The sequence below is a fragment of the Pistacia vera genome, unplaced genomic scaffold (assembly GCF_008641045.1).
Source record: "Pistacia vera cultivar Batoury unplaced genomic scaffold, PisVer_v2 Contig64, whole genome shotgun sequence".
NCBI classification, from domain to species: domain Eukaryota; kingdom Viridiplantae; phylum Streptophyta; class Magnoliopsida; order Sapindales; family Anacardiaceae; genus Pistacia; species Pistacia vera.
The window spans coordinates 156,048-174,145 of NW_022196490.1; the positions used below are offsets into that span (position 1 = coordinate 156,048).

The 18,098-nt window shown below is 37.3% G+C and overlaps 2 protein-coding genes across 2 annotated transcripts; both read right to left on the reverse strand.

Annotated features, from left to right (window-relative positions):
• Positions 1 to 6,238: 6,238 nt before the first annotated feature.
• Positions 6,239 to 7,045, reverse strand: LOC116111491. The gene has a single exon (XM_031397668.1). The coding sequence runs from the start codon at positions 7,043 to 7,045 to the stop codon at positions 6,239 to 6,241; it is 807 nt and encodes a 268-aa protein (XP_031253528.1).
• Positions 7,046 to 7,152: 107 nt separating this feature from the next.
• On the reverse strand, positions 7,153 to 8,232 carry LOC116111492. Its single transcript, XM_031397669.1, has one exon. The coding sequence runs from the start codon at positions 8,230 to 8,232 to the stop codon at positions 7,153 to 7,155; it is 1,080 nt and encodes a 359-aa protein (XP_031253529.1).
• Positions 8,233 to 18,098: the final 9,866 nt, after the last annotated feature.

Genomic DNA, 18,098 nt, shown 5'->3' on the forward strand with positions numbered 1-18,098 from the left:
GAAGTCAAAAGGGTCTAAAACTCTATCCCTTTGAAGTTTTACAATGCGGGTCTAATTAACATGATCCAATCTACAATGCCAGAGGTATTTATGGTTTTGTTAGCTATGTTTAGCTTTCTTAGTTTCAACGTTTAGAATATCCTTATTGTTCAAATCAAGAATATATAATCCGTTATATAACCTTGCAAATTCCAAATAGAATACCATTCAAACTAAAGGACAACAATCCATTAACATCTCAAAACGATATCCTATATTATCCAAAGCGGATACTGAAATAATGTTTCTAGAAATTGCAGGTACAAACAGTCTTTGAGTTTTAATAATAAGCTCGAAGGCAAAGATAAACAATAAGTCCCTACAGCTAATGCAGCCACATGTGCTCCATTTCCAACTCGTAGATCCATTTCTCCCTTGGCAAGTAATCTACTCTGCCTTAGTCCCTGCACATTAGTACAAATGTGAGTACCACATCCTGTGTCAATGACCCAAGATGTTGAAGGAGAGAAGTTAATCTCAATCATAGACATACTTGAAGTTGAAGCATCTGACTTCTTCTTGTTTGCGAGGAAAGCCTTGTAGTGCTTCCTCTAGTGGCTAGGCTTGCTATAATAGAAACAGACTACCGTCCTACCTTTCCCAACACCAACCGCAGGCTTGAGAGCATCCTGTCCTTTAGGCTTGGGCTTGGGATTGGCCTTGGCCTTTCCCTTTCCCTTGCCCTTACCCTTTCCTTTACTGGTAGCTACTAGTAAAACAGGCTTGGACTTCTTCAAGTCTTGCTCTACAGTCCTTAGCATGTTCAAAAGCTTCGACAGGGTTTTCACCAAGCGTTCATATTGAAGTTCATTATGAACAGTGCATAAGAGTCAAGCAAGGATTGCAGAATTAAATGCACTTGTAATTCTGTATCCAACTCAAACCCCAAAGTCTCAAGCCTCTCCATGTGCTCGATCATTTTGAGCACATGAGGGCCAACTTGGGCTCCCTCGGTCAGACAATTTCCAAACTGTGCTTTTGACACCTTGTACCTCTCATGTCGAGCATTCCCTTCGTAAAGCTCCTTGAGGTGTAGAATAATGGCGGCAGCGTCCATATTCTCATGCCGCTTTTGTAGCACTGGTGTCATTGATGCTAACATCAAGCATTGAACGCCATCAGCATCATCAATGAACTTTTGATAAGTATCCTTTACTTTCTGAGTGGCATCAAGATCAGGCTCAGCCATGTATGGCTTATCAAGGATATACAATTTCTTTTCGGACTTAAGTATAATCCGAAGATTACAATACCAGTCTGAGAAATTAGATCCATCTAACATGTTTTCTTTCTCGATTATCGGTCGCAAGTTCATAATGCTCATTTTTAAGTGAATCTACAATTCAGAAAAGTAAAGTCAATATAATGTTTATTATTCTTAATATGGTCTTTTATTAAAAAACACTCCCACTATTTTCCTCAAGCCAATAGCCCTCACTATTAACTCGAGAAAGCCCGTTGGCTTTCCTAGTGGACTGTGACCCCATCTGGCCCATTTCAAACCTTTGCTGTGGCGAACAAGCCGAAATGGGTTGATTAGGTAGGCCAACAAACTTAATCCACACCAGTTGATAGCTCCCACTACCAACCTCAAATGTGAAGTAAGCCAACAAGCTAATCACACAATCTAACGGCCTAGCCATCGTCCTCAAGTGTGATTCCCAGTATTAGTAGAGTGGACACTACATGTTACCACGTACACTCAACATGTGTACTTCTCTACCAATGTTGGAAACGTAACAAGCTCGGCCCGGCCCAGCAGGACCCGACTCGACCCGGCCCACGACGGGTTACTGATTTTGGCACGCTAGTCCTAATTGCCCACCAACAAAGGCAGGTCGGGTTAGGCCCGCCATTTTTTGGGGATTGGCTAGCCTAGCCCGGCCAGCCAACCCTAACCCACTGGGTTAGGCTGCGGGCCTGGCCGGGTTAGCCCCTTTTTTTGATTTTTGATTTGATTTTGTTTTGTTTAGTTAACTTTTCAAATGAATAATTAACAATTTATAAATGAATAAATGTAATTGTTTTTAGTTAACTTTCCAAATATCAATAATTCAATTAAATTAAATTTTTTTTTTGTTAGCATTTCAAATATTAATTCAATTTTAATACAATAAAATTGTAATATAAGAAAAATTAGATTTATTCATTTATCAAAAAATAAAATAAGAAATTATAACAATTATTGCCTCGTTAAAAACCTCATCAAGAAAAACCCAATGGGACAAAAACTTGGTAAAGAAAAAAGAGTGCAATAATTGACAATTAATTTACAAGTTACAATTTACAAAACAACTAATTTGGGGGTGGTTGACTAGGACCTCCCTCATTCGTATCATCTACATTACAAAATTGAAATGATTCTATTAAAGTATCGTCGACAACCTCGTATTGATCTTGATGGCGCAACCATTCCCAATCTCGAAGACATGTGAGGATTTCAATCATTTGTGGAGAAAGTTTAGTCCTCATTTCGTTTAAAATTCTTCCAATTGCACTAAATGTTTGTTCAGATGAGACAGTTGAGACAGGAACAGCGAAAACATCCAAGGCAAGTCTTGATAATACCAGAAAAATACATTTTCTGGCTTTCCAATATTCTAAGACATCAAAGTTGGCTCTCTGTTGTGGATCTGCTGGTAACATTTTAAGGGTTGCCAAATAATTTTGAAGCTCATTACTTTGTGATTGCATTGAGGACAGTATATTAGTTGTTGTTGTTGGTGGTGGTGCTTCTAAAGAGGAGGCTGTGCTTCAGATTCGAGTCCTCTTCGGTCTATTCAGTGCACTCCAAGAGTAGAAGTCTTCATTTGTTTCTTTTGATGCAACTTTCCTGGATATTTTGCCTCTTTGCAGGTTCCCGTACCTGTTTCCATATTGGAAATATACTTCTGCAAGACAATTTTTTACCTCTCCTATTTGATTGGCATATGCTTCTATTTGTAAATTTTCACTTAAATTGTCTAAACCATTTTCTAAACCTATTTATGGTGGGAAAATGTTAGAAAAAAAGGGATAAAGAGGGGAAGAATAAGGTGAAGTCATGGGAGAAGTTGATGAAGAAAAGGTTCTTGCTTGATGATCACAAGCAAGACCTTTACTTAAAGCTACACACTCTTAAGCAAGGGGATAAGGGTGTGGGGGAATACATTAGAGATTTTGAAAGGCTAATGATAAGGAGTGAGCTGCCTGAACCTAAGGAACAAACCGTAGCTAGATTTTTGGGAGGGTTAAACCAAGAAATTGCTAATATGGTGGAATTGCAACCTTATTGTTCATTTGAGGATGTGTGCAAACTGTCTATCAAGGTGGAGAAGCAAAGGAAGGCCATGAAATCTACAACAACCCGAAACTTTAATATGGGAAATTCATTCTACAAAGCAGGTACTTCTTTCAACAAGGCCAAGACTCTCAACAAAGACAAAGGCAAAGAGAAGATGTTGGATACGGCCAAGGCAACCCCCAATTTTGTGAAACAAAGCCATGTGGACAAGAAATATTTCAAATGCCATAGTTATGGCCACTTTCAAGCTAATTGCCCAAAGCAACGGGTAATGACGCTTAAAGAGATTTAAGAAATTGAGGAGGCTTTGCAAGAGGAGGATGATCGAGATGATGAAGCCGAAAGTGAGGATGAGATCATGAAGAAGGCAGACAATGGGAATATGCTTGTATTGAAGAGAGTTTTGCACTCCCAGATTTGCCCAAGTGAGGAACAAAAAGAAAATTTGTTCCAAACAAGGTGTACTATCAGGGCCGGGTGTGTTCAATCATTATTGACAGCGGGAGTTGCACCAATGTGGCATCATCAATGCTTGTGGACAAGTTGAGCTTGCCCCCTCTTAGTCATGCCAAGCCATACAAGCTCCAATGGCTAAGCAATGGTAGCACACTCCAGGTCACAAAACAGGTCGTAATTCCTTTCTCTATTGGCTCTAATTATGTTGATGAGGTGATTTGTGATATAATTCCTGTACATGCATATCATATGTTGTTGGGTAGGCCATGACAATTTGATAGGAGAGTTATGCATGATGGTAGAAAGAACATTTATTCTTTTAGGATGAAAGGAAAAACCATAACCTAGCACCCTTAAAACCATCCCAAATACACAAAACCCAACCCATAGTGGAAAACCGAAAGGAAAACTTATTTTTGAGTGGTCACACAATTGAGAGAGCCTTACTTAAACATGAACCAGTCCTTGCCCTACTCATAACCAAAAGAAAAGAGAGTGAATCCTAGAGTAAACCTCGCCTGTTAGTCTAACCCTTACTTAAAGAGTTTGAGGATGTCTTCCCAAATGAATTGCCACCCGAATTGCCACTATTAAGGGGTATTGAGCACCATATAAACCTTATTCCTGTGGCACCTTTACCCAATAGGCTAGCCTATAGATATAATTCGGAGGAGTCTAAAGAATTGCAAAGGCAAGTTGATGAGTTAGTGAGTTGTGGGTATGTGAGGGAGAGTATGAGCCCATGTTCGGTGTTGGCATTATTAGTACCTAAGAAAGATGGAACCTATAGGATGTGTGTGAATGGTAAAGCCATCAATAACATTACTATCAAGTATAGGTATACATTCCCTGATTAGATGACATGTAGGATGAATTGCATGGCTCCACGATTTTCTCAAAAAAAGACCTTAGGAGTGGATATCATCAGATTAGGATGAGGGAGGGTGATCAATGGAAGACATCTTTTAACACCAAAAGAGGGTTATTTGAGTGGATAGTTATGCCGTATGGGTTGTCCAATGCACCTAGTATGTTTATGCGGCTTATGAAGTATTGAAGCCATTCCTGGGGAGGTTTGTGGTAGTTTACTTTGATGATATATTGGTTTATAGTAAGGATGAAGGGGAACATTTAAGGCATTTGCGACGGGTTTTTGGAGTTTTGAGGGAAAAAAGTTATTTGCCAAATTAGAGAAGTGTGAGTTCTTTTCTCCTAGTGTGATTTTTCTTAGGTATGTGGTTTCCAAGGATGGTATTATGGTAGATCAATCAAAGGTGGAAGCCATTAGGAGTTGGTCACATCTCACATCTATAACGGAGGTTAGGAGTTTCCATGGGCTTGCATCTTTCTATAAGAGGTTTGTTCCCAACTTTAGCACTATCATGGCATCCATCACCAAGTGCATGAAGAAGGGTAGTTTTGAGTGGACTATGGCAACCAATGAAGCCTTTGATGTGGTAAAGAAGAAACTTTGTGAAGCACCAATTTTAGCCTTACCTGATTTCAATCAAGTGTTTGAGGTGGAATGTGATGCAAGTGGGGTGGGTATTGAGGCTATACTTACTCAATCCAAGCGCTCAATAGCCTATTTTAGTGAGGTGATCAACAACTCAAGAAGAAGGTACAACACCTACAACAAGAAATTTTATGCTATTGTGAGGAATTTAGACCATTGGAGTCATTATCTAAGGCCTAAGCAATTTGTCCTTCATTTAGATCACCTAGCTTTGAAGTTCATAAATGGGCAACACAAATTGAATTCAAGGCATGTCGAATGGGTTGACTTTCTAAAATCCATTTCATTTGTCTCGAATTACAAGGGAAAAGTGTATAATGTTGTTGGGGATGCCTTATCAAGGAGGTATGCTATACTTTCTATTTTGGATGCTAAGGTACTTGGTTTTCAACTAATGAGGGAGGGCTATGTCAATGATGAAGAGATGAGTTTGGTTATGGCCGAATGCACTAGGGGCAATTTTGAGGATTTTTTTTTTTTTTTTTGGATAAGTAAGCTTTTATAGAAAGGGGAAAGAATGTACAAAAGGCCTAAAAGTCGGCCAACCTACCTCAAGACAAGCCCTAGGTTAGGAGCAAAGGAATGATACTATCTAAGTCTACCCCTAATCTTCTCTTTTTCCCATTCCGCTTGTCAAAGGAATGGAACAAAGTAGAGATTAAAGAATACAATGAATCCCACCTACCACAGGACATGCCCTGGGTTAGGTTCAAAAGTATCAGAGCACAAAACCTATATGCATAAGCATTATCAAAAAGAATTCCATAAACATGGACATTAACAAGGTAGGGCCCGTTAATGACACAAAGACAAAGTACTAGATCAACAGCCCAAGACTCCAATTGTCAAAGTAGCCTTTTCTAGCACAATCACCCGTCGGGATGTCATATAACCCAATCCCCTTACACGAAAAAAAACCCATCACATAAATACAAACCATATAATTACCTCCCATGGGATGTTTTAAAAATAGACATGGGGAGACCCCATTTCTCGGCAAGTCTTCTATTGTAGGTATTCTTTATGATCTTGCTAAGGTTCATAGCCCTCTCCCTCACCACATTCTTAATAGAGTTGTAGAGCGTATGTGCATCCTTGCATTCCCTACCAAAAATCCAGCTATTCTTCTCTCTCCAAATAGAGTAAACGGTGGCTCCCAAACTTAGCTTCCCTATAGAGTACTTTAGCTTTTTCTTCCTCCACCTACTATCTATGTGCTCAACATAATTGGTCCAAGGTTGGGTGACATACCCAAGAGAAGAGAGCTCAAAGATTAAGTTCCAAATCCTTTGGGTGAAAGGACAAGCAAAAAAGAGATGATCGATCGTTTCTTGCCCATGATTACAAAAACAACACGCATTGCTAGAGGCTATTCCATACCTCATCAGTTTGTCCTTGGTCTGAAGCCAATCCTTACATGCCATCCACGTGATCATGGAGTGTCGTGGAATGGCTGTTGGGAACCATACAAGGTGATGCCACTCCACTTGGCGTTGGTGCACACGAGTAACCTCCCAAGCCGATTTTATAGAGAACTTACCGGATGCATTAGGCTTCCAAACAGCCACGTCCTCGCCCTCCTTTGGATCAAAGTCGATAGAATCCTTCATGTCCATCAAAGCCCAAGAATTAGCCGTTGGCCATCGCCATCTTGTCCCATCCCAAATCTCACACACCTTAGCAAGATGTTGTAGCCCCAAACCATACACAATACGGCTGCCATATCTATCCCTTTTAACTCTATTGGCCATAATCTTGGAGATGCATTTGTAGATGGTGTTACAACATGAGATCGGCCGAAACTCACTACAAGATGAAGGATTTTCATTCTTTGGGACTAATGCAATAATGGCACAATTCACCTCTCTAAGCATCTTCCCAGACTTGAAGAAATTTTGGATCGCTTTAACAACATCATGACATACAATATCCCAAGCTTTTTAAAGAAAAAAGCTCCATATCCATCTGGCCCCGGTGCTTTGTCTTTACTCATTCCAAACATGGTCTCTTGAATCTCTTCTTTGGAAACCTCACTAATCATGGAATTGGCCTCCTCTTCCAAAATAACAGGGCTGATAAGTTCCTCCATGCCCTCATAGGAAACACCCAGACACATAACTTCAAAAAGATTTGAGTAGAAAGACACAAACTCCTCTTTGATTCTATCTTGATCACTAGTAACCGAGTCTTCCCCAATTTCCAAGGACGCAATCTTATTTCTATTCCACCATCTAGCAATCGATTTAAAGAAGTAAGAAGTGTTAGCATCCCCTTCCCGTAACCATTTAACCCTAGACTTTTGCTTGGCTAGTGATTCTTCGGCTTTTGAAAGCTTGGCCATCTTTTCCACCTTATCTTTCTCCTCTTGCAAAATAGCATCATCAACCGGATCCACAACAAGCCTTTCTTGGACTTGGGCTAGATCATCTCTTGCAAATTTCACTCTTTTCGAAATGTTCCAGAACTCTTTTCTATTTAGTCTCTTAAGCTCAACCTTCAACGCTTTTAGCTTAGAGACTAGCTTGTACATGGGGTTACCCTCCACCTCCACACTCCACACTCTCTCCACCATAGGTAAAAAGTCTTCATGCTCTGCCCAAAAGTTGAAAAACTTGAAAGGGGATTTCTTACCTTGAAAGTTCAGCCCACTATAAACCACCATTGGACAATGGTCCGATATGCCCGGAGTAAGGAAGGATGCAAAAGAGTTGGGAAACCTGCTGCTCCAATGCTCATTACATATCACCCGATCAAGTTTGCACCAAATCCTCCTATTGAGCTTTCCTCTGTTATTCCAAGTGAAGAATGACCCAATGGCATTAAGATCATCAATATCAGCTTCCTTACACATGTCATTAAACTCTTCACATTGTGAATTCCATTGATTAGAACCTCCCTTCTTTTCCCCCACAAATCTAACTGCATTAAAGTCGCCCATAATAACTGTAACAACTTCTTTCTACTATCATATTCATAAAATATATTAATAAAAAGACAAGTATACTTATCAAAATAGTTGGGGCCAAAAATTTTCTTTACTTAATATATACATTCTTTACATAGTACAGTATCATTTATACAAAAAGACTCTCAAAAACAGTGGACAGTGTAGCCAACTCTCCCCGCTTGCCGACGTTCATCCGACCACGTCCTCACCTATGTCTTGTAAAAACATAGGAAAACAATAGGGTGAGCACAAAGATGCTCAGTAAGTAAATCCTCTACTTCGTAGTCCCCGTGTATTACTCTTCAATTCTTTTCTTACTCTTGTCACTTTCTCTTAGTCAATCTCTCTTGTTCTTTCTTTACTTCTAGCTCTCACTATTCTTTTCTTTCTTTCTATTCTCATCACCCATGAAAAAATATCATAAGAACATGCATGGATGAGATGCATATGCACTAAAGCATAACAATGCATTTTCTCTCTTTTCTTTTCTTTCTATTCTTTTCTTATTCTTTTCTTATTCTTTTCTTACTCTTTCTTATTCTTTCTTATTCTTTGCCAATTGGTCTTGGTTGATACATGGATTCGGAACCCTTAGCCGTGTGAATGTACTCTCTCTCTCGTATATAGCCCTCACCCACATATATTCTCACGGCTATACGAATTCTTTTTCTCATTCTCATTCCACTCTCTCATAGCGGAAACCGCTCTCTCATGGTGGAGACCGCTCTCTCATGGTGGTTACACGCGGATAATTTCTACACTCACGGGCTCCCCATTGCACAACCGATTATGTTTTCTCTTCTTTAGCACTTATTATTCATTTTATTCTCTAGTGCTAACTCTTTCTTTCTCTTTATTCTAAGAGAATTAGTTCTTTTCTTTATCTCTATTCTTAGAGTGTTTCTTTCTCATTTCTCATATTTCTTTCTTTGGTGATCACTCAAATAAACATATGCATATGGATGGCTCATGCCTAGAATCTTTATTATATGCACTCATGAAATGCAAATATGCTATGTTGCATAAAGGAAGGTTCTCTACTTCTACTCATGCTTCTCTTAGGCATTTCATCAAACAATATGTGTGCATACAAAAACCCTACTCTAACTATAGTTCTACTTCTTTCTTAACCATCCAAAATTGGAGTTCAACTCCTTCAAATCATCACACATCCTGCAAAGAAAACACACTTCAAATATTCCTCTCAAATTCTTCAAATTCTATCCATACTTCTACCTAATTTTATCAACACAATCCACCCTCCTCATGGTGGAAATCTCTTCATAAATCAACCTTGAACTCATTCATAACTTCATCAATTCATTTCAAACATAAAAATCCAAGCATTAATCATATATAAATCTCTACACATCATTCAATCATGCAAATCACAACTTAGGTGGATTTACTTACCTTAGGCTCAAGTAGAATCCACTTAAGCTCTCTACTCTTGATGGCTTGATACTTTCTCTTAAACCTTCAACACAAACTCAATAAGGATCTTACTCTTACACCAATAAAAATCACATCTAGAGTAAGGATTCTTACCTTTAAGTGCTTAGGATCAACTTGTATCAATTTCTAGCCAAAAGCCCTCCAAAAATCCTTGGAAAGTTGAATGAAAGTTTGAGAGAATTGAAGGATGAAAGAGGCGGTGGAAAGGAAGGAATGAAAAGGTTTCTAAAGCTAAACCCTTAATATCTCATATTTTCTCCACTCTTTCCCATTTTACCCTTACTCTTTTTTAGAAATTCCACCTTTGCCCTTTAATTCTTTGCAAAAAAATCCCCATTCAAACTATTCTCCAAGCAATTTCCTTGCATTTCACTCCCCACTTTTCTTGCTAATTAGGGGTAGAATGGTCATTGTGCCCCAAAAGGAAGAATTCTCTAAAAACTCAAGGGAATTTTCAGCCGAGTCTTCGCCGAGGCGAAGCTCTTTCTTTTCCCCAGCGAAAACTTACAGCAGCTACACGGGGGTTGTAGCACTTCATCGCCGCGGCGAAGCTTTTTCTTCACCCCGGCGAAGACTGTAACATCAAGATTTCGCCAAGTCTTACAATTTTCAGGGCAACCACTCAACCAAACCAATACAACCATTCAACCAAGGGCCAACCAAACAATATTAACAACATACAAACTCAAATAAGGATAAATCAATAAACATTCAAGCCATTCATCAAATCTTAACTACGTACCTCAAGTGGGGCGTTACAATTCTCTCCCCCATAAAAGAATTTCGTCCCCGAAATTCAGACAAACAACTCCGGGTAACGATTTTGCATGTCCTGCTTGGTCTCACATGTAGCTTCTTCAACTTTATGGTTTCTCCAGAGGACTTTCACTAACGGAATAGTCTTATTTCGGAGCTCCTTATTCTTTCGGTCTAAAATCTGAACTGGACGCTCCTCGTACACAAGATTCTCTTCCACAATTATATCCTCTGTGTTCAATACATGGGAGGGATCACTTACATCCTTTCGTAGCATCGAGACATGGAAAACATCATGCACCTTGTCCATACCGAGTGGTAGGGCCAATCTGTAGGCTACTTTCCTAACACGGTGCAACACTTCAAATGGACCAATGTATCTCGGTGCTAGCTTCCCTTTATTTCCAAACCGCATCACCCGTTTATAGGGGAAGCTTTCAAGAAAACTTTATCACCCACTTCGAATTCAATTTCTTTTCTCTTCAAATCGACATAACTTTTCTGTCTATCTTGGGCTTGTTGCATTCTGTATCTAATCAACTTTACATCTTCAATCAATTTCTGAGTCATCTCTAGCCCAATAGCTATATTCAACTCATCTTTCTCACCGATCTCATCCCAATGTAGTGGAGATCTACATTGTCTACCATACAAGGCCTCGTAAGGCGCCATCTTAATTGTAGACTGATAGCTATTATTGTAAGCAAACTCCACTAAGGGCAACATCTCATGCCAGGATACTCTATAATCCATACAGCAAGCTCTCAACATATCCTCAAGCACTTGATTTGTTCTCTCTGTCTGCCCATCAGTTTGAGGATGGTAGGCGGTGATAAAAGCCAATCTAGTACGCAAGTTCCTCTGTAAGCTCGTCCAAAAAGCGAAGACAAATCTGGAATCTCTATCTGATACTATTGTCTTGGGTACCCATGAAGTTTCACTATCTCTCTGATGTAAATCTGGGCTAGTTGATCCGAAGTAGTGCTCTCTTTTACCGGAAGGAAATGGGCTGATTTTGTCAATCTATCAACAATCACCCAAATAGCATTATATCCTCTCTGAACTCTAGGGAGACCTGTAATAAAATCCATCGAGATACTCTCCCATTTTCACTCAGGAATACTAAGTGGTTGAAGCAATCCTGATGGCCTTTGGTGTTCTGCTTTCACTTGTTGACATACCAGGCATTTAGCTACAAACTCCGCAATATCATTCTTCATACCTGGCCACCAATAGCCTTTCTTTAGGTCTTGATACATCTTGGTTGTTCCAGGATGAGCAGTGTAGGGTGTGTCATGAGCCTCCATAAGAATTCTCTCTCTCAACTCCTTATCTTGAGGAATACACAACCGATTCCTGAAACGGAGAACACCATCTACGAGATGAAACTCTGGTCTCTTATTCTCATGCACTCTCTGCAATATCTTCTGACACCACTCATCAACCACTTGCTTTTCTTTGATTTCATCCAGTAAGGTAGACTGAATCTCTAATCTAGCAATCCCTCCTTGAATCACTTCAATCTGTTCTTTACACAACTCATCTATTAACTCTCTCTGTCTTGTGAGTCGGGATAAATAAGCTTTCCTACTCAACGCATCGGCTACTACATTAGCTTTCCCCGGCTACTACAGTAACTAAATACAAACATATCGAGAGTAATTGAGTTGACATTATTTCTATACCTCGGTCTCGATGAGATAATAGATGATGAAATGATTTCATTGCACGGTAACCATATCATTGACAGATAACTATTTCGCTGAATCTGAATCTATCGAGTGGCCATGATGCCTTGCTAGGGGCCAATCTTGGTCTGTGTGTAGTGAGACGATTAATTGGTGTTAATCGCGATACTACACACTGCCGATATGATGAGGAGCCTACGGGTCACACACTTAGAAGATAATTTAAAAATCAATTTGTGCAAGGGGTATTTTCATCTTTTAGGATGAAAGGGTATTTTGGTAATCTCATGGTGCAATTAAATTTGCTAAGGTTGTTGCCTATATTTAATTTAATGTTAAAATTAAATTAGTGAGATTATATTTAAATATATGTACACATATATTTAAATGAATTATTATTGTTAATTAAATGTTAATATATTTTATAAATATATTAATTGATTTTAATTACAATAATAATTAATTAAAATAAAATACCAAAAGAGAGGGTGTTTGGATACAAGGGTTAGAGCCCATGCCTATTCCTCATTGGAATAGGGTTTTGGCACATGCACTATATAAGTGCATGTGTGTTGGAGAAATTAATTCAACTTTTATTAAAAACTAATTCATTGAAAAAGAGGTAGCCCTCTTTCCCTTCTCCCACGTTTTGCCTTTCTCTTGAATCAAAGTTTTTCTTTGATTTAAGTTGATTCTTGAAGCCAAAAGAGGATCTAGCAAATCCCTTTTTGGTTCCTCGGATTGTCTTCATGTGGATCACTGTTTGTTCAATTCTACCTTGAATCGGTAGCGAATCCAAATTAGAGACAAAGTGAAGGAGCCTCCAAACGTGTGTAAGATCTCTGATACTTGAATGGATCGTTTATATTTTCCACAGAATTTTGATTTTACAAGTTAACTATATAATCTGTACTCGGATCTTGGCATAAAAGGAATCGATTCATCCTTTTAATTTTTGTTTTTTCGCTACGTTGGATAGATCGATTCCTAACAATGGTATCAGAGCCTTGGGTACTAGATTATATAGTTCAATATGTGTTTGATAACATGTATTTGATTGATAATATGTTATTTTGTTAAATCTATTTAAATTCTGTGTTGATTGCATGTATTGAGTAATCGATTGACTCAATACACTTGATAAATTTTAATTTGTTGATGATCTGTAAGATTGGTATAATGTGATGTGGATTTTTGTAGAGATCAGATGTTAAGATTGATTGCAAAATCCGTTTGGCGTTCTATGCGGCTGGTTGAACTGATATGTTGCGGATTAGTGTATGCTCGCTATGGCGATATAACCCATCACCATGACAATCGTTGTTAGGCGTACACGCTGATTGAAAATTCAGCGCTTGTCGCGGCGATATAACCTATAGCTGCGACGATCGCAGTCTAACGTGCGAGTTGAACGAAAACAACGCTCGCTGCGGCGATATAACCCATCGCTGCGGCGATCGCACTTATGAGTGTACGTGACGATAATCAGTGCATGCCGCGGCGATATATCCCATTGCTACGGCAAGCGTACTTTCGAGTGTGCAAGGGCCTAAGTGAAAAGTTTCAAAACTTTTGGACCAGAAGTAAATCTACAAATTATCAGAGGGTAATTAATAACTTCACCAATTCAAAATGTTAATTTTGAATGTACGCAATGTACTTGTTTGAATATTGCATGGTGCCTGGTACATGAGCATTAGACCTATGGTGAATGTTTTAAAGTATTTTTGGGTATGTATGATTGTAAATTTTAAATAGGGCCTGCGCGCCCTACCTTTCTCCCCCTTCTCGATGTACATTCTCTTCTCATCTCATTTCCCTCGAATGTAACTTGAGGTGTATAAATATGGTAGGGATTATTTTATAGTCATAATGAATATATTTAACTAGTTTTATAGAGGAGATCCATAAAAGTATCAATAGGGGCAAAATGGTCATTTCACACAGAATCACGTGTTTAAGTGAAAAGTGAGTATGATAAATATAATGTATTAAGTGTGCTAGCCATGAGAATAGAGTGGTAGCAAGATTATGGAAAATACACGTGGTGTGATGCCGAGATAAATACGTGTTCGTAAAGCAATAGAAAGAAATTAAAGAATAAGGGTAAAATGGTATTTTCACTCACAACTAGATGAAAAAGTGGGGAGTGAAAATAACCAAGAATATGTGTTAAATCCATTGAAAGTGAGGGTATATCCGTAAATACATGTATGGCATAATTGGAATTATCATAAAAGTGCAAGGGCAAAATGGGAATATATATATTTTATTAGTTATAAGGCTTCAATTGACAAAACCCTAGCCATTCTCATCCCTTGAGCACGCCACCTCTCATCCATTTTCTCTCAAGCTTCATCAAATTTCAAAGAGAATTCATGGGTTTAGCTTAAATTTTTGTAGATTTTCAATCCTAAAGCATCCAAAGGTAAGATTCTAGCACAAAAGTGTGTATTTAAGCTTTAAAGTTTTGAATTCTTATGTTTTTACATGATTTAGGTCCAAGAGGAAAATAATTTTAGCAAAGGAAGGTTGAATCATTAGTGTTGTACAAATTCAGGTAAGTAAACCCAATCTAAGCTTTAATTTGAGTAGATATGTGTAAGTTGATTCTTGAGTGTTTGTGTTGATGTATGATAAGAAGTATGGCTGTTTAGATGCTTGTTTGATGGAGAATAATGTGAGAAGTTCAGCCAAATGAGTAGTTATGTAGATGTGAGTTTTGGTTGAACTTTGGATGAAATTTTGAAGTGTTGATGTTGGAATTTGAAAGTGTTGAATTCGACCAGAGTTGAAGTTAAGTTTGGTGAGTTTTTGCTCCAATTTTGGTGGATTTGGAGAGATGTGGAAGTGTGGCCAACCAAGTATTTGCATGTGCATGTGAATTGTTGATGAAAATTCAAAGAGAAATGCATGCATGAGTTTGTTAAGTCTTGTTAAAAAACTGTTTGAGAAAGGAAAGAATTGGAGTTGAAAGTATGTTAGGCTTAACCAAGTGTAAGTTTTAGTATTCAAGAGTGCATTTTGTTATGCCAAAATTTAGAATAACACTTGGTTATGTTAGTTCATGAAATGAATGGCCTTTAGTGCATGGTTCAAGTTGCTTGAACTTTAGCATTAGTTTGAATGGCATTTGTATTTAGTCATTGAATTATGAGTTTTGAATTATGACTTTAGAAAAATGATGGCAAGAATTACATATTAAATAGTTACAATAGTGTAGTATTGATGATAGTAAAGATGGGTGATTATATTATAATATTACAATATGCCACCATAAATTGTCAAGCTTGTATGCTTGAAATTAGAAAGATCATTCAAAGAATGCCTGGCCAAATGAGTATATTGTTGTTTCTTGTTTTGAGATTAGTTATAAACAATATGTAATAAGTGATTTTATTATATAAAGAATAGAAAAGCTTTCCCAAGTATAAATATCAAAGAAACATCAAAGAAATAAAAGTTTAGTTTATGTGTTAAATACATGACCATTTTAGAAATTGATTGATATGAGTATAGTTTTCATACCTTATTATATATTACAAGCCATACAATTTGCTAGAATATCTTGAGAATATTTTGTATTGGCCAAAAGATTAGTTAAGAATGTTAGAAAGAAATTAGAATTTAGCCAAAGTATATATGTTGTGTGTAACGCCCACATGGAGGTACGTAATTTAATTTATGTTCTTATGCCTTTAGTTGATTTTTGCTAAGGTTATTTTAAGGAAAATGTGAAGAAAATGCCTTAAACTTACATTAAGGGTAAAATAGTCTTTTCACTCAAAATTAGTTGAAATTGTGGGGAGTGAAAAGAGATAGAATTTCATGGAGAATGCAACAAAAATGAGGGCATTATGGTAATTGACTAAGGGACATAGATGAAATTTTAAAGAAAGTGCAAGGGCAAAATGGGAAACTAATATATAATTTTTATGTTATATCAAATTGAAGAGTGAAACCCTAGCCACTCTTACCCATATGCACGCCACTTTCACCTCCATATTCTCTCAAATTCTTCAATTCTTCTTCAAAGGAAATTCAAAGGGTTTGGTGTTTTTTAGTGGATTTTCAATTTAGTTCTATAGGTAAGATCCTTGCAATAAAGTGAATTTTAGTTTTTAAAGTGTTGATTTTGATTGTTTTGCTCATAGGATTTAAGAGGAGAGAGTTTGATCAAAGGAGATTCTTAAAGGGTTGAATTTGCATATCAAAGGTAAGTAAATCCTACACAGTGTGATTTAAGTTAGTTGTGTAGAGATTTTCTTGTGCATATATATATGTTATATGTGGAATTGTTGATGGATTTGGTGTTAATAATAATTAGAATCTATCCATGAGAAGTTGGGTTGGTGTATGTGATACTGATGAATGTTTGGTTGAGATTTGGAAGAGTTGAAGTGAAAATTTTGAAGTGTGTATTTTGGGCAGATTTGGAGTTAATTATGGAGGAGTTTATTCCAAGTTTTTGGTGGCCTAAAATAGAGATAGAAGTGTAGCCAAATTAGTATTGATTTGTGCACATGAATTGTTTGATGAAATGCCAAGGAGAAGTGCATGTTGAGTATGATTATGTGTTACCTTGGGATGTGTTTGTAGATGGTAGAGAATGAATGGGGATTCCATAATGCATAATTGCATTTAAATATGTAAATTTAGAAAGAATTATAAGCATGAAACCATCTACATGCATATATTCATAGAGCCTGAAAAAGCCCTAAAATAGTAAAGAGAAAATAGAAATAAATGAGAAATTAAAGGTATTAAATCTGAAATTTTACCTAAAGAAGTGTAAAAAGATAAAAAAAAGAGAAGGTTGTTGCGATGGGGAGCCCGTGAGTGACATAGCCCACATGCATGCCGCCTTACTGAGCGGTCTCAGAATTCAGAAAGAAGAAATGTACAGCGTTAGAAGTGTGTGTGGATGAGACTGTACCCAGAATTAGAGATTCATCACACAGCAAGGCTCCAAATCCATGCCTCAACCGAGTCCGATCGGCAAGAGAAAGAATAGAAGAAGAATAGAAAAGAAAGAAAGATGAAAAGAAATAAAGAATAGAAAAGAAATAAGAAATAAAGAAAAAGAAACGGAAAAACAGAATAAGAAAAATAGAAAAGAAAATGCATAATTTATGCATTTGCATCATGAATATGCATAATACCATGCTCATATCATGGGTAGTGAAAAATTTAGAAAACAGAGAGAAAAACAGAGAGCAAATAGAGAAAGAATAAAGAAAGAACAGAGAAAGAACAGAGAGAAGATAGAGGAAAGAATAGAGAATAATCGGGAAAGTGATGTAAGGAAAGAAAATTCAGAATTTAAAGCAGTAGAGAGAGAAGGGTGCATAGCGGGTTTATATGAGCAATTAGTGCTCACTCTGTGTTTTTAAGTTTTTGTAGGTAATAGGTGAGTTGCGGGGGCGCGGAACATCGCGTAATGGATGGGTTGGGCTACCACTTCACGTTGCTATTTTGAGTATATTTGTATATAAGAAAAAATTCATATGGGCCCATACTTTGTTACTCGTTATTTGTATTTTCTTATATATATGTTAATGAGATTTATTATTTATTAATTATTTTACGAGTATACTAGCTAGAAAGAAAGCATACATTGTGCCATATGTTAGATTGAATTTTTATATTACTATGGCAATATAGATTAATGTATAGAATGTAGCCAAAAGAAAAGAAGAAAGAAGGGCATGTATAACAATTGAAGTTGATGGTCATGTAAGAGAATGCAAATTTATGGCATTAAGATTTGTATTTAGAAAGTTGTACAAGGCATGTTTGTTACATAAGAAAAATATTAGAGAGTTGTTTAATGACATGGTTATGTGACATATAAGTTTGAGAAAATCTAGTAGCGTAACTGGGCAAGTTAGTAGACTTAATACCTAAGTTGTGGGATAGCTTTTTATATAAGAAATTAGATTGCCCAAAATGTAGAAT

What these genes read in the sequence shown, in the direction of transcription:
- LOC116111491 (XM_031397668.1), bottom strand. Translation starts at nt 7,045, where the DNA reads ATGGCCAATAGAGTTAAAAGGGATAGATATGGCAGCCGTATTGTGTAT.
- LOC116111492 (XM_031397669.1), bottom strand. Translation starts at nt 8,232, where the DNA reads ATGGGCGACTTTAATGCAGTTAGATTTGTGGGGGAAAAGAAGGGAGGT.